The sequence below is a fragment of the Pteronotus mesoamericanus genome, unplaced genomic scaffold, assembly GCF_021234165.1.
Source record: "Pteronotus mesoamericanus isolate MK-2021 breed Mesoamerican mustached bat unplaced genomic scaffold, CSHL_Meso_final contig_58, whole genome shotgun sequence".
NCBI lineage: Eukaryota > Metazoa > Chordata > Mammalia > Chiroptera > Mormoopidae > Pteronotus > Pteronotus mesoamericanus.
In genome coordinates this window covers 323,239-341,046 of record NW_026555205.1, presented here as the reverse complement: position 1 = coordinate 341,046, position 17,808 = coordinate 323,239, and the positions used below count along the sequence as shown (strand labels likewise).

The 17,808-nt window shown below is 35.4% G+C and overlaps 1 protein-coding gene and 1 pseudogene across 2 annotated transcripts in view; both read right to left on the bottom strand.

The window, feature by feature from the left end:
- Nucleotides 1–17,808, bottom strand: part of LRCH2 (leucine rich repeats and calponin homology domain containing 2) — a 122,354-nt gene that overhangs the window by 72,125 nt on the left and 32,421 nt on the right. For both annotated transcript variants that reach the window (XM_054580403.1, XM_054580404.1), the window contains exons 4-6: nucleotides 9,815–9,920; nucleotides 9,595–9,731; nucleotides 4,013–4,146 (exon numbers count right to left, since the gene is read on the bottom strand). In XM_054580403.1, coding sequence (XP_054436378.1) covers nucleotides 4,013–4,146; nucleotides 9,595–9,731; nucleotides 9,815–9,920 — 377 coding nt within the window. The remainder of the gene's footprint in view (nucleotides 1–4,012; nucleotides 4,147–9,594; nucleotides 9,732–9,814; nucleotides 9,921–17,808) is intronic.
- Nucleotides 16,266–16,559, bottom strand: LOC129076227 (protein S100-A10-like; annotated as a pseudogene).

The following is a 17,808-nucleotide window of genomic DNA, read 5'->3' as shown; positions in this document are numbered from 1 at the left end:
GTTTATTCTTCATTAGCTCTAAAAATATGCTTTAGCTTTATGAATAATGTCCATTTAATAATTGAGAAAAGAGAAAATGCAAAACAAAGTCTGCAAAGCATTGAATAAATAATTGTTTTGGTGTGAAGTCAGAGCTGTCTTTACAAATTTCTGAACTACACAGTACACTATCCAGGTTACAAAGTATTTTTCACTTTAGTTTGCAAATTTACCAAACACTCTATATTGACCACTTATCATGTGCCAAAAATTGGACTAAGTGCTTTAAAGATGATACCTCATATATTCCTTGTGAAAACTCCAGCAGATTGTTGGTGTTTTCTCGTTTTACAGATGAGGAAACTGAGGCCAGGAGGGGTTGAACAATTTACCCGATGATATGCAACTTGCAAATGGAAGTCTAAATTTGATCCCAAGATTATCTAACACTACACTCCCTGATCTTAGCTACTATGTTATATTTCCTCCCCCAAAAATGATTTCTATACTTTTCAGGAGTATATTAATAAATGCAGGGAAGCAATTACCAACTGTGAGGCATTATGTTGAATGCCTGAGTTGAGATGAGATGAGATGAGATGAATTATAATATGTTTGATCACAAAGGGGTCTCAGACCAGAAGAGAAATATGTATGTTTATGTGTTTTGAAGACTATGACAAAGGTAAATATAAAGTGCTGTAAGAAAAGAGAAATCAACAAATTTTCCTTGCTGTGGTTAGGAAAGGCCTCATCCAAGAAAATGGCATTTGAGCTTAGTTTTAAAGGATAAAAAGATGAAAAAATTACTAATACTTATTGAGCATTAGGTACTGTGCCAAGTACACTTCATATTTTACTAATAATCCTTACATTCTGTAATATATGTATTATCTCTTTTTACAAATGAGAGCAATAAAGCTTATAAAAGTTAACTGTCCAAGAGGAAAACTTACAACATTTACCGAATATCATGTACTGAACTAGTTGCCAAGTGCATGTATATATTTTTTGTATTACTATTAGCATTGTTATTTTTATTATTATTAAATACTTCAGCTTTACCTTGAATTGAGCCCTACATTGTACTTTCAAGTATGGGCTTCAAAACTATTTTTAAAAACCTATTTATTATTTTCATTCTTTTTTTAATTTAAATTTTATCTTTCAATTACAGTTTACATTAAATGTTATTTTATATCAGTTTCAGGTGTACAACATAGTGGTTAGACAATCATATATCTTACAAAGTGTCCCCCACCCAATATTTCCAATACCCGCCTGGTACCATACATAGTTATTACAATATTATTGACTATATTCCCTATGCTGTTCTTTACACCCCTGTGTCTATTTTGTAACCACGAACTGCCAAGCACACATTTAATTCTCACAACAAGCTTATAAAGTGGGTATTGTTAACACATTTAAAATTTAAATTAAAAAAGCTCAGAGAGATTACATAACTTAGGCCACAGGGGAATTAAGAGGTTAATCCATGATTAGAGCTGAAATGCATCTGATTCCATTGCACAATGATACTATGTACTGTACTAAAATACATGTATTTCTAAAAGATCACAATGTTAATAACAAGCTAGTTGTTGAGGAATTATTATGGGTAAGGGAATGTGTTAAGTACTGTATATACATTACTTCATTTAATCCTGAAATCATCCATATGACAGTTTTTACATATAAGAAAACTGAGGAGAAAAAAAAGAAAAAAGAAAACTGAGGACCAGAGATATTATGACACAAGAACACAGTTTTTAAGAGCTGGAGAAGGACTTCACAGGCACATTATGTCTGACTCCAAAAGCTGATATACTTAACCATGGTAATGCCTATTTTTTGTAGAATACAGTGTTTACAAAACAGTCAAGGTACTAATGGGTGTTATAAGTAGTAAGAACAACATAGGTAAGGGCGTGAGTCTGAAAGTGAAACAAACATACAAGAATTGTCTAGGTACTTCAATAAGGGCTGCAAGTAGGAGACCAGCACACCCAAGAGCCAACTTGTAAGTAATTTCTATTGACCTGCACTGTCCAATATAGCAGCCACTAGGAGTATATAGCTAGTGAGCACTTTAAATGTAGTTAGTCCAATTTGAGGCATGCTGTAGATATAAATAAAATACATACAAGATTTCAAAGATTTAATAGGGAAAAAAAGAATGTGAAATGACTAATTTTTTATATTTAAATCACATGTTAAAATGTTTTGGATATACTGAGTTAAATAATGTGTATTATTAAAATTAATTCCACCTCGGTTTTTGCTGGTTTTTTTTTTTTTTTACTTTTTTTAAAATGAGTTACAAGAAAATTTAAAATTCTCTATGTGGCTCACATTAAATTTACATTGGGTGACACTGCTAGAGACCATCTCAAAATATATCTCAATTCTCTCCACTCCTTTTCATCTCTGCAATGACCTGACTCAAGACCCCTCGATCTTGTAGAAGGACAACAACCACCTAACTAGTCCCTGTTCTTCTATTGTTGTTTACTTCCAACCTATTCTCCCTGTAAGAGCCAAGATAGTTTTCTTTTTAACAGAAATCAGATTCATGTTATTCCCCTGCTGTCCAATGAGTTCCCACTATGCTTTTTAAATACAATTCAAACTCCTTACCACAGCCTCCAAAGCCCCTACATGACTTGAGTCCTAACTAACGAAAATCAACTCGTACACTCTACCCTTTAGCCACTCTGCTCCAACCATGCTGGTCTCTTTCCGGTTTTTTTAACATACCAAGTCTCTTCTAAATGCCTTTGCATGTCTCTTCCTCTCGCTCTTCACATAGCTACCTTTTCTCATTTCAGGTCTTAACTTGAAACCTCACCTTACCAAGGAGACATTTTCTACCTTTACTTCTGAAACATTTTATTTCCTTTATAGCAAGGAAATTTAAAATTATTTTTATTGTATTTGTTTTATTTATTAACTGACTCCTCCATTAGACTGTGAGCTACATGAAGGCTGAGACCAATGTGTACATCATTCAACAAAACATACCCTGAATGTACCAGTAGGCATGCTACTCTATTTGTAAAATAAATAAATGACTAATATAACGAATGCTGTTACTAAAGTAACATCATTTATAAATAAATATAAAGCAGACTAATAGAGATTATAATATGAATTAATTCTAATGTTTATAGAATTGCTTGGTTTACTATCATTCATAATATTAAACAAAAGAATCTTTAGGAACTAAATTCAATGTGGTGTTTGGATATTTAACTCTACGCAACAGAAAAATTCATTAGAAAGTCCTATTTGGGAATTCCAGAACTTGCACTGTTAACAACAGTACTTACTATTTGCCATTCCAAGTAGTCTAAACTTTGTCATAAATAGAATGTCAAACCTTTAAACATTTTAGACAGGGTCATAGGCTCCCCTTCTGTAGTCTCACCCTATTCCAATTATTTTCCATACTACTGGACGGTATTATGTTTTCATAAAATCAGACCAATATACATCTTGAAAAGATGAATTAAAAACAGAATATGAAATCCACCATTTCAAAATCTCATGAGGATAAAAACACCAATTTCATACAGAATAATATTGATGATAAATCATCTTTGATCTAGATATAAAATTTATAAAGGCTGTGAAGTAAGAAAGTACCCCAAAATGTCTTGTTTTTCCAGCAAATTCAGGTCAAAATCAAATTCTTCTTGTTATTACAAATGTACAATAGTGTGATCATAGGAGTAAGTTAATAGTTCTCAAGTGAGAACAGAAAAAAATTAGTATTTCTGCACTATATTATCAAATGTTTACATTTTACTACTAATGCTTTAATAATAATTATTTTTTGAGACAATTCCAAATTGATTCTAGTATCCCAGAAGTTCATTCTATGATGGCGATATTTCACTTCAGCCAATTATTGAATTTGATACTGAGCCAATCAGCCTAAACATATTCCGTACACTCAAGATTAATAAATATTTTTTATATACACAGAAGATACCAATAATGAAATGAGACTGTAGGAATATTATATTACCTGTCTGTGAGAGGCTGGGAGGGCATTCTTTTACTCAATGATGGAAGATCAAGAGAATCTGGTTTCTTATCCATTCTGCAACATGCTTGGATATTTAAGTATTTAAATATATGCACTTTACCCTTTAAACATATCTGTCAATAAATAATAGAGAAAGGTTTAATTATATAGGTCCAAATATAAATGCCATCTACCAATTTATTTATACATTTTAATAATCTCACATTAATCTGAGACATCACAATCATGATAGACACTTTGCATATTTAATTAATTTGAACTTCTGACACTAGGTAGAAAAATCTGACAATACTAATACCAACTAAAATTCTATTTGTCTTGTTTCTTATTAGAAAAACTAAGTTAATTTTTCTGTATTTCACTAAAGTTTCTCATTAACAGTACAATGTGCAACCACTAAACAACATTAAATTTACAATTCATGAAAGTTGCCTTTATCAGAAAAAAGCAAAAACAAATATATTCATTGTAGTGGTGAGAACAGAAAATAAAATATTCTGTATAATTCTTTAAAGTAATCTCATCAGAACCACTAATTTGGTTGGTCTAAACACTGGCAGAAAACTAAACAAAAAATTTAAATGTAGGAAAAATAAATTTGTTGAAAGGTGTGATGGTAGGTCAATTAGAATAAAATAATTTTAAATGGTCAATTCAACTAAAATAATATCCTAAAAAGTTATTATCATTGGTAATAGAAAAGGAATAATGAGTGGTAAAATACTATGTAAAAGAAAGTATACTACATAAAAAACAGCAACAATGAGTGGTAAGGAAGTGATAAGTCAGATTTACAAAGGTTAACTGCAGTTACCATAAGTTATATCAAGTATCTCACAAAAATTGTAATAAGAATATTTTGTTTTATGAACTCACATAACCTACCAACACATGCAAAAATAATCTACAATGAAAACAGTAAGAAAAATACATTATGAAGTAATTATCATACCAGGTATAAAGGAGAAACATTTCTTAGATAATTCTAATAGATACCAGATCTGACTTGACCACTGAAAAATTTCATTTAAAAGAAAAATTAAAACACCTGAGCTAGGAGATTATAAATACATTATCAATTAAGATGTATCTTATGTCTGTCTAGACTAAAAACAAATTTTCTTGAATTTCCAAATTCAATACTGATAAATATATTTTTTGTAAATTCAATTTTTATTATAGTAATTCACACATGTAGTTTTAAAAGTCACAGAGACTTACAAAACTGAGAACAAAAAATTAACTCTCCATTCCATCCCCTTTAATCTCCAAGACCTAGTCCCTCATTCAGCTCTTTTAGTTGGTTTTCTGCTATTTACCTGCATATTTATAAATAGCATGGTTTTACTGCTACTTTTTTTTTTATTTTTCAGGTATAGGCTTTATTTGTTGAAGTCTTCCTAAGGAAAAAGAGGGTTTAGATGTCTTACATTATCACTACCACCACTTTTACATATCATCAATACCACAACTACCATCCTCCCATCTCCAATCACCATAAATTCACACAAAAGTACTTCTCTCTTCAGAAGCATAGCATAGGTTAGAGCATAAACTTTGGAGTCAAACAGCCTCAATTCGAATCTGGGTTTTACCACTTGCTAGCCATGTGACTTCAAGCCAGTCACTTAACTTCTATGTCCTTGCTTCCTCATATGTACAATGAGGTATAATGACAGTGCTTGTTTTATAGAGTTGCTGTAAGAAATGAGTTAATGCATACAGTGCATTTTCAACAGTGCCCAGTGCACAGTAAGTGCCATTTAAATGACCTTTACTATTATTATAACACTGTCACAATTTTTTTATTAAATCAAAATCTAATATTTACACTATTAGGACTGATGAACCACACAAGTTAGTTACAACTCCTTTCTCCTATAAGTTTTTGTTTTTTTCTAAAGTTAGCCAATTACCCCATTTTTTTCTGTAAAACTGTAAAACTCCATACTGACAAACACATCAAGTCACGTATCAATTTATTTTTTTTTCTTTTTGGAGACAACCTCTCTACTCAAAACTGACTGGTTGCCCCTCTAGGCCTACTGCATACCTATCAGTCTTGAACATGAAGGATTCCTCTTTCTTAATTTACTCCTACATTTTGATATAATACAAACTCTGTTAACTGTCTAATAAAGGGTACATGGGAGTTAAACTTTCTGAAGTCTTGCATGTTTGAAACTGTTTTTCTTTCTACCTCCCACGTGACTGATAGCTTGAGTACAGAAAGAGGTAAATATTCCCTTAGTTGTTGAAGGTGTGGTTCTAACATCCTCTAGTTTCCTATGCTGCTGCTGAGAAGTCATTCGGATTGTCACTTCTATGAAGGTAACCAATTTTGCTTCAATGGAAGCCTTTCACTGTTTTGGTCTCTGTCTTTCGTGTTAGAGATTGTTACTGCAAATTTCCAGTTATCCGTGGCTGTCTGTTCATTTTCAAGAGTGAAACAAATATGAAGCTAACTGGAACCTCTGTCTATGAGAGGGAAGTTTACCAATGGTGAACCTCACTGACTAGTGATCAGACAGAGATTGGCCATTTCATCAGGAGACACCCCCAAAGATCAATATAAATATATTCTCCTAGTTCAATCAGTCTTTCAAGGGAGAAATCCACCAAGCCCGCCTGAGATAAATAATACAGGCTAAATTCATTCTGAGAGCCAAGTAAGACAACTGGAGGGCACTAACACTCACTGTGTTAGCATTCCCTGTTCTCAGTATGGAGTCTCACTCCTGTCCATAGCTGTACTTGGAGCCCCTGACTCTGGTTTTCAATCTCCCAACAGTTGTGCTGTCCAATACAGTAGCCACTAGCCACATTTGGCTGTTTGAATTAATTATATTTAAATGAGCTAAAAATTCAAATCTTCAGCCACATTATACACTTTCAAGTGCTCAACAGCCATTTGGTGGCTAGCACACTGGACAGTGCAGATACAGAACATTTCCAACACCACAAAAAGTTCTAATGGACATCACTGCCCTAATGAGCAAATTTCAGGCTTCTGTTGAAGCAAGAAGCAGTAGTCATTTGGCTTCTGAGCTGAGAAAGAGAATCTAAGAGAATCTACCAACTCCTCAGAGTAAACCCCAGGCTTCTGCTAATACAAATTAGGGGCTTTCATGTGGCTGCAGAGCTAAGGGTGAGAATCTGAGGATGTATATCTTAGGACTATAGTGTCCAATGGTAGCCAGTAATCACATTAAACTACTTAAATTTCAATTAATCAAAATAAAATTCAATTAATAATTTGGTTTCTTAGTCAAATACGTATTTCAAGTACTCAGTAGCCACATGTGCGAAGTAGCTATGGTACTGGATAGCACAGTTTATAAAACATTACCATTGAGGGGAAGCAGAGTTTGCCATCTCAAAATATGCCTTTTGGGGATATTGATTATTTTAAGCTAGTTATTTTTAAGAACAAAAGACTCAAAAAAAGCCTTTTACCCTCTCACCTGTCTAAAAACATTCAGATTGAAAAACCTGCTCCAGGAATGCAGATCACCTTAGCATAATATGAGCTAAATGTGGCAGACAGGGACCTACAAAATCTGTTTATTAGACTCCCCTCTGTGTCTAGATAGCATGGCAAGAATTTGTTTACCACATGTTTGCGCTTCCTTATCTACCTGTGAATTGCCTACTTTCTCTTTGAAGTTCAAACCACTACCCCTCTTTCTCCGAAGATGGGATATAAGTTTCAACTGTCAAATTTTTCTGGGATCCCATATTTTTATGGAACCCCCATATATATGAGGTTTGTCCATGAAAAGTCCAACCACTATTAATATAATGAGAATGGTTTGCGCGACATCAATGTAACATGGCAGCCAAGGAGAGTGGACTAGAATGTGCATGTGTGAACAACGACGACTTCACTGTACTAGTCAGTGGGAGTGGTAGATGCCATTGAGTAAGCATGTGTATTGTATGTTCATCACATTCAAAATGACTGATCAAGTAGAGCAATGAATCTGCATCAAATTTTGAGTTAAGCTCGAACATTCCTCTGTGGGAACTATTCAGATGATTCAGAAGGCCACAGCAATGGGCCACTGCTGATTGGCAGCTTCATCACAATAATGTGCCCACTTATGCTTCATGTCTTGTGCAAAGGTTTTTGGCAAAAGATCAGATCACCCAGGTGACTCAGCCCCCGCAGCAGTCCAGATTTGGCACCTTGCAACTTCTGACTTTTCCCGAAACTAAAATCACCTTTGAAAGGAAAGAGATTTTAGGCCATCAATAAGATTCAGGAAAATACTATGGGGCAGCTGATGGTGACTGGGACAACTGTGTGAGGTCTCAAGGTGCCTACTTTGAAGGAGACTGAGGCATCATTGTCCTATATATACGATGCTTCTTGTCTCTTGTATCTTCTTCAATAAATGTCTCTATTTTTCATTGTACATGGGTGGACACTGTCTGGACAGACCCCATACATACATAATAAATTTGACTATTTTCTCCTGTTAATCTGTCTCATGTCAATCTGATTATTATACTAGAGTAGAAGAAAAATTCTTTTTCATCCTGATACCATCATTCAGAAACTTCTACTAGACAGCAGTGCCTTACACATTGTACAGACCTTCATGTTTTCAGCCTTTCATCCCTATATTCCGAACTATGTGTTTCCTTCAGTAATCAACAACAAGAAAACCTAGTCATTCCCAGGTTTAACATAGTAAATCAATTTGTTTCTTGTTGCCTTCTCCCATAGCAGACACAAGTTTCAGCTTTCCTCATCCTGCTAAGACAGCTCCTGCCAGCCTTTATCAGAATTAGAAAAGGCACCTCCTTTGGAATGACTGGAATGTACCATTGTAGGAGGAAAAAGACAACCCTTCCTCTGGATGTATGCAAACTCTGTGCCAGGGCACATAGCTTGAAAGCAAAGGGCAGGTTGGAGTTTGACTGCCATGGGCCTCCTAAGCCAGATACTTTTGTACAGCATAAATAAGTAGAAAACCTAGTTACCAGTATCTCATGTATTTTCCATTTTTCAAAATACTGTTGTCATCTCTCCCTTGCTGTCCTCTCTTTCATTCTTTGTCCCTGTGGGTTTATATTTTGGTGTGTTCTTTCACTATCATTTTAGTGGATTCCACATGGATTAAATCCTCAAACCAGAAGTCTAAATTAACATTTTTACACTTGCATATTGTTCTTTCTGTTATGATTCCATCTATCAGTGCTAAGAAAGTGCTTCAATCACTCACACAACAAATTTCAAGTAGATATATACCTGCCTGGGACAGAGGTAGAGAGGCTGCATACTCTATCCTTTTAAAATAACATTGACAACCAGAATTATCAGTTCATACACAAAATTTTCGTAGCTGGGTTTTCCAAATCCTATTCTCCAGAAGCTAAGATAAAACTCCAACCAAAGTTAAAAAAAAAAAAACACTTCTTCTCAGGAAAACTCCTTTAGACAATAATACCTCAACAAAAAATTAACTTTTACTTTCAATGATTTTTCGATTTACCAGTAACAGACATAATTACGAATAAAAACAAAAGAAACAAGTATCATGTTTATTACAAACCTGTGCTGGTGGTACTTGCAATGGATTGTTATCCAAAATTATTACTTGCAAATGATGTAGCTTTCTGTAACAAACTGGAATTTCGGTCACTTTATTACAAGAGAAATCCAGCTTGACTAAGGGAAGATCTCCTAATTCTGTTCAGAAATGAAAAATAATTAAATTAAATTGTACATAGTTACTCTTTCATTCATGTCAGTAAAAACAGTGAGCATCTTACCATCTGGCAAGGCATGAAGATTATTTCTTCGTATATTGAGCTCTCTAAGTGAATGTAATTGCCCCATTTGTTGGGGAAGAACCTGAATCTCGTTGCAGCTAATATCCTATTGGAAAACAAGAAAATCAAATTGTAACAAACTAACTCATATATACAGATGTATTTCAATTCTTAAAGTGCATGGCTAATAGCTAACAAAAGTTACCTTTTAAAATATTTTTCATTTTTAAATTACACAGTTGATGTACATTATATTAGTTTCAGGCGTATAACCCCATGACTAGACATTTACGTAACTTGCAATGTGATCATCCCAATAAATCTAGTACCCATCTGACACCATATATAGTTATTACAGTATTATTGACTATATTCCCTATGATGTATTTACATCCCCATGACAATTCTGTAACTACCAATTTGTACTTCTAAATCCCTTCACCTTTTTTACCCACCCCTCCAATACCCCTCCCATCTGGCAACCATCAAAATGTGCTTTGTATCTATGAGTTCCTTTCTGTTCTGCTTGTTTATTTTGTTTTTTAGATTCCACCTGTAAGTACATGAACTTGTGCATTTGACTTTTTCTGTCTGAGTTATTTCACTCAGCACAACACCCTTGAGGTCCATCCATGATGTTGCAGATGGTAAGATTTCATTCTTTTTTATGGCTGAGTCATATTTCATTCTCTGTATCACCACATCTTCTTTATTGATTCATTTATAATGGACACTTGGGTTGCTTTCCTATCTTGGCTACTGTAAATAGTGCTGCAATAAACATGGATATGTATGTCTTTCAATTTAATGTTTTAGGTTTCTTTGGATAAATACCCAGAAGTAGAATTGCTGAGTCCTTCTTTGTCTCCTGTTATAGTCTTTGTTTTAAAGTATATTTTGGTCTGGTATAAGTATTGCTACTACAGCATTTTTTGTTGTTATTTCCATTTTCATGAAATATCTTTTTCCATCCCTTTACTTTCAGTCTGTGTGTGACTTTTGATCTGAAGTGAATCTCTTGTAGACAGCGTATATGAGGGTCCTGTTTTGTTATCCATTCAGCCACCATGTCTTTTTTTTTAAATCCTCACCTAAGGATGTATTTATTGATTTGGGGAGTGGGAAAGAATGCAACATCGATGTGAGAAACATAATCAGTTCCTCTTGTGCATGCCCTGACTGAGGATCGAACTGCAACCTAGTATGTGCCCTAATCAGAAATCAAACCCACAGCATTTTCGTGTGTGGGACAATGCTCCAACCAACTGAGCCACCCAGCCAGGGCCCATGTCTTTTGATTATAGTATTTAATCCATCTGTATTTAAAGTAAATGTTGAAAGATATGTATTTGATACCATTTTATTATTCATATTTTCTATCTTTTTTTCTTCTTAAGGGAGACCCTTTAACATTTCTTGTAAAACCGGTGTGGTGGTATAGAACTCCTTTAGCTTTTTCTTGTCTACCGTTTGCTGGGTAGAGTAATCTTGGCTATAGTCCTTGTTTTTCAACATTTTGAGTATTTCTTGTTAATCCCTTCTGGCCTGCAAAGTTTCCGTTGAGAAATCAGCTGACAGTCTTTTGGGAGTTCCCTTTTAGGTAACTAACTGCTTTTCTCTTGCTGCTTTTAAGATTCTCTTTGTCTTTAAACTTTGGCATTTTAATTATAATGTGTCTTGGTGTGTGCCTATTTGGAACTCTGCACTACCTGGACTTGTATGTCTAGTTCCTTCACCAGGTTAGCAAAGTTTACTGTCATTATTTTTTTCAAATAGGTTTTCAATTCCTTGCTCTTCCTCCTCTCCTTCTGGCACCCCCTTGAAGTGAATTTTGTTACACTTGACGTTTTCCCAGAAGCTCCTTACTCTATCTTCATTTTTTTTTCTTCTTGCTGTTCTGATTGGGTGTTTTCTGTTTCCTTATCTTCCAAATTGCTGATTTGAACCTCTGCATCATCTACTCTACTGTTGCAAATGTAGTTTTTCTAAAGATGGATTATCTGAAAGGTTTCTATTGATAGTACATCATGAAGTCAGCCTAGTAAAGCTAACATAAATTTTTATGTGCAAAAATTTGAGGTTATAATTTAGTACTACATAAGTCTACTACTCGAAAATCTCAACTGAAGACTATTCTCATCAATTCAAATCAAAACTAAGATGATCCACATGCTCTTTTTTCAGAGGTAAAATAAAAGACAACTATCAACCATGTGATAATCTGTCCATTATAATAGTTGCTTTGAGATGTTTGGGCAGAAACTGAGCAAATCAGGATTTACACATGTGAGCTGAAGAACTAAAGAATTGGCCAGGGTTGATTTAACTAAGCCTCTTTCTCAAAAGGATGCAAAATATGAGATATTACAAACACAAAGTTTTGTGGCTCACAACTCAAAGACCATCTAGGAAATATAAATAGGAAATGTCTCAGGGTTAAATTAAAATGCAAGCTCTGATTTAAAAATAAACAATACCACATTTCCATAAAAAGAGGATAAAGAACAGCTTAAGTTAATTATGCTCTCCTCTCCCTGCCCTTTATTACCACATCATCAAAAAGGGGGAAAACATCTCCAATGAGATCTCAGCACTCATTCCAGACACACTACAAATGAAACTCATATTCCACCACAACTGCCTCCAATTTCCAACTTTCACTGGAAATCATATTGGCTTGAAGGGAGAGGAGTGACACATATTCAGTCTTATCAAAATTAAAAAAGGCAGGAAGGTAAATTCAAAAGAATATAAAAGAATATCTAATCATCTAATTTATAGACGATTAGAAAAATATATTTTACATACTTCTTTCAAACTATATCTAAGGCATCTTAATTCAGTACCAATATTTATCAAATACCAACTATTTGCTAGGCACTGTTCTAGTTGCCAGCAACTGTGGGAATTCAGAAGGAGCCAGCCACCTTAAGATGTGCCTCAGTGGCATGTGCATTATTTTGAGCTAAAGGCAACCAAGACCCTGTGGGCTCAAAAGAAACTTTTGCTCCCTCCTTCTCCACCTTAACTGTCTAGAAGAATTAAAATTACAAGACTGGCCCACAGTAAGAGTTATCATCAGAAATGTCTTTTTACCTATCTATATGGCAGGGCAAACTACTAATTACTGAACATGTGTTCTCCCTGCAGTGACCTTCTGAAGCCCCAAGGTGCATTACCTCATCCCTAGCTCAGAATGTGATATATACCCATGTAACCTTTCTGTCTTTGAACCTCTCGTGCATATGGGTCTCTGTCAGGTGTGTCCAACCTTTTGGCGTCTCTGAGCCACACAAGAAGAAGAAGAGTTGTCTTGGGCCACACATTAAACATACAAATAGTAACAAAAACTGATGAGCAAAAAAATGGTTTTAAGTAAACTCATGATCTTGTGTCAGGCCACATTCATAGCCATCCTGGGCCACATGCAGCCCGCGGGCCACAGGTTGGACACCCCTGCCTCTAGTGTATATCGGATCCCCATACATGTATATTTATTAAATTTGGTTGTTTTCTCTTAGTAATCTGTCTCATGTCTATTTGATTATTGGAACAACCTAAAGAACCTTGTGGGTAGAGGAAAGTGCCTTCCTCTCCCAGAGGAACCATCAAGGAAAAACAAAGACAAAAATTCTTGCCCTTATAGTTTTTTACAGAGATTATGTTCTAGCAAGGGGGAGGTTATATAATATGCTAGAAGATTCTAAGTGCAATTTTTTTAAAAAACACAGCAGGGTAAAGGAAAATGACAGTGCTAGTAGTAGTAGGGAGGGATATTAGAAATTAACTTTTTAACTTTTTTTTATTTTTTTTACAGGGGAAAGGAGGGGAAAAGAGAGGAAAAGCAATACTGATGTGTGAAAGAAACATCGATCAGTTGCCTCTCGCACACACCCAACGAGGTAATGGGTCCATAACCCAGGTATGTATCCTGACTAGGTATTGAACCAGCAACCTTTAGCTTTGCAGGACGATGCTCAATCAACTGAGCTGTGATAGTCAGGGCGGACATTAGCAATTTAGATTATTTCATGGAGAAGCTATTATTTGAGCAGTGTTGTCGGAGCTGAGAGTGTGATCCATGCAAATATATAAGGCCATTCCACCCTGGTTAGTGTGGCTCAGTGGATTGAGTGCTGTCACTAGAAGCCTAGGAAATACTTTCAGACCTCCAGTCCCCAGCAGAGTATTTTGTAGAGTACCCACTGGTTGAGTGGGTCAGTTTCCTGTGCTTGGGTTTATTTCTTCTGGGAAATGGTAGCTCTCTATCAAATTGCTATAGATTTTCTATAAGGAAATCTTTAGTATTAGACACCTTTGGGTGGAAGCCAGTTTGATTCCCAAAGAGTTACCAGTTTGATTCCTAGTCAGGGCACATGTGTGGGTTGCGGGCCAGGTCCCCAGTAGGGGGCACGCAAGAGGCAACTGCACATTGATGTTTCTCTCCCTTTCTTTCTTCGTTCCCCTCTGTCTGAAAATAAATAAATATTTTTAAAAAAGAAAAGAAAAGGTTATTCCTAGTCAATAATATTGTGATAACTATGCATGGTACCAGTTGGGGTACTGAAAATATCAAGGGGAATGCTATATAAAGTATATAATTGTCTATCCACTAAGCTGTACACCTGAAATCAATATAAAATAAAATTAAAATTAAAATAGAGTCCATAAAGAAGGAACAGTAAATGGAAAGACTCCTAGGCAAAGTTTGTCTGACATGTACTAAGAAGAGCAAGGAATCCAGTGTAACTAGAAGGAAGTGCTCAAGGGAAAGACTAGAATGGAGGAAGAAGTAAAACTTTGGCTATTTAGCAGGAACCAGAAACTTTTAAACAGAGGTGTGACTTAACCTGACTTACGTTTTGACAGGACCAACTTAGCAACTGTATTGAGAATAGGCTATTATCCAAATGACAGTTAATAAAATTTTGGGAAAATGTCCTTTAAAATAAATACTATTGCTTCCACCCAAAGGTGTCTAATACTGAAGATTTCCTTATAGAAAATCTATAGCAATTTGATAGAGAGCTACCATTTCCCAGAAGAAATAAACCCAAGCACAGAAAACTGACCCACTCAACCAGTGGGTACTCTACAAAATACTCTGCTGGGGACTGGAGGTCTGAAAGTATTTCCTAGGTTTCTAGTGACAGAATTTCACTGTAGTTGCTACCAATTTCTTGTGGAATAGTGTCATAGGAAAATGTTCCAAGGACAGGTAACAGCCATAAATTCACTGTGTGATTTACAATGAACAATTACCATCCTATTGCTATATATCCACTGTTTCTGATTTCAAGAATTTAAAGCACAATAACTTTATAGTGCCTAGTAAAATAGTGAAGTTTAATATTTTAAAATGTGAAACTGAGTCAAATCCTTATGACTTTGATTAAATTTAGTTTTAAACCCTAGCTCTAGAAATCATATCTCTCTCTCTCTCTATATATATATATATGTGTGTGTGTGTATATATACACACATACACACATATATATATACATATATATATACAGGCCTCAGAGACCTAGCCTTTCCCCTGGATAATCAGCAACCCCCGAGGCAGAAGAGACAGTAGTATGCACCTGACTAACAGTCACAAAGTCTGGACCTCTGAGAGGATAAAGATAACATCTTGAACTAAGTTATGTTTCAGTTCCTGAGCCCAGATAGATGAACCCTGGCTACTTTTTCATGAGACCAAACAGAGGGATGCCAGAAAAGATCTGAGCTGTCCTCAAGGCCTAAAGAAATGATTACCCTTACCTTCTCTGACCAATCAGCTCCCAGCATGACCCCAAATCCGTACCTCACAGTGTCCTGTGATTTTTGTCCTATATAATCTGTGACCTACAGGTCATGGAGGAGTTGTTTAATTTCCAGCAAAAGCTCCTCATCTCTGCATTGGCCGATTCAATATTAAATTACTTTCTCTTTCTGTACTGCAAACTCCTGTTCATGCATTTCTTTGGGCCAGTGCACACAGGCAGGTGGACCCAAAGAAAAACATTGGGATTGAGGTAACAAATATTCTATTTAAATAAAAATACAAGAATACATCTAAAAATCCTAAATATTTTTAAAACTTCACTTATCCAAAAACTATCTCATGTAGTATAATGTAGAACATAGGTCCAAAAACTGAATGAAAAGGAGAAATTACAGCGCCATAGCATCTAAAAGTATAACATGTATAAAATCATTTTTTTAATGAACAAAGAAATTTGTTTATTGAGGGCAAGAGGATGCAAGCAATATAAAAATCAAAAGCTTATCTGGCTTTAATTGGCTTTTATTTCTCTTGTCAAATGGGGTGGGGCTTTATTTACATATTTTCTAAGGGTTCCATTCTGCTTATGAAATCCTTATACAGGGGGAAGCTGTGGGGCAGATTCCTTAAGTGACTCATTGAGAGAACTCTTGATCAGGGAGGAGGTAGCTGCTCAGCGGCCTACTTCTTTCCCTTTTGTTTCATATGTACTACAAAATAATCATTGCATCCAACGGTGAGCTCAGCAATTAGTGAAAAGAAGCTCTGGAAGCCCGCTTGGCCATCGCAGCACTGGTCCAGGTCCTTCATTATTTTGTCTATGGCCAGAGGGCCTTTTTAATTTTCCAAAAATCCAGAGAACTCCTTTTCCATGAGTACTCCCAGGTCCTCCTTTGTTAAGTGGACTGTACCCCTGGCATATTTGTGAAACATGAACATCATGGTTTCCATGGTACATTCCATCTGAGGCAGCATTTTGGTGAGGTCTTGGCCCAAGGCATGGTAGGATCACTAGGCTGGCTGAGATGTGCGGCCAATCTAAAATCTTTAAAAATATTAACTGTCCAGCTCTGGCTGGTGTGGCTCAGTGGACTGAGTGTCGGCCTGCAAACCAAAGGGTCATTGATTTGATTCCCAGTCAGGGCACATGCCTTGGTTGTGGGCCAGGTCTCCAGTAGGGGGCACATGAAAGGCAACCACACATTGATGTTTCTCTCCCTCTCTTTCTCCCTCCCTTCACCTCTTTAAAAATAAATAAATAAATCTTTTTAAAAAATATATTAAGTGTCCAGCCTTGACTAGTGTGGCTCAGTTGGTTGAGCATCATTCCGGAAAGAGAAAGGTTGCTGGTTTGATTCCTGGTTGGAGCACATGTCTATGTTGCAGGTTCAGTCCCCAGCTAAGGCACATGTGAGAGGTAAACAATTGATGCTTCTCTCTCCCATCTATGTTTATCTCTCTCTCTGTCCCCCCTGCTCCTCGCTCTCTAAAAATAAATAAATAAAATATTTTTAAAAATATTGTGTCCAAGTCAAAAATAAGTAATGGTTCTCTTTTATTACAAATTTGTTAGATCAACATCTGAAGTCCTCTGCTCATTGGTGAGTACAACATTAAAAGAGACCTAATAAAAGAAAATATTTTTGGAACAGAAATAGTTAAAAATAAAAAGTAATAAAGAATAGAAATATAGAAAGGAATAAAAGTAATAAAGATTTTAAGCTACAGAAAATATAGATGTTAAAGTTTGGAAAAATGGAGAGTAGACACATACCACCAGATCACAAACATCTAAAGGGAAATGAAGTTGTCATCCATATTTCTTTACATGGTAGTCCCAGGATATTTACATGATTGAGGCATGTATTTTAGTTCAAAATAAAAAGGATAACAAATAGAATTGCAAAACAGAATTAGGACTGTCTCAGAGAGAGAGAGAGAGAGAGAGAGAGAGAGAGAGAGAGAGAGAGAGAGAGACACTTATCCACCATTGAAAATATCCAGCTAGATGTGTCAGGGATTCCTGGGTTAGGGAATGCTGGTATTCAATTACTTACAAGATTTCTTACAACCTTAAAATTCTGTGGTTCTAAAACATAACAAGACTAAGTTTAAGGAAGTTTCCTTGTCTGATATTTACACATGCAGGTATTCCTTAATGAATAAAAGAAAGACATTCCTGAAATTTTTGTTCACTGCATTCTATTAACATATTTCCCATTAC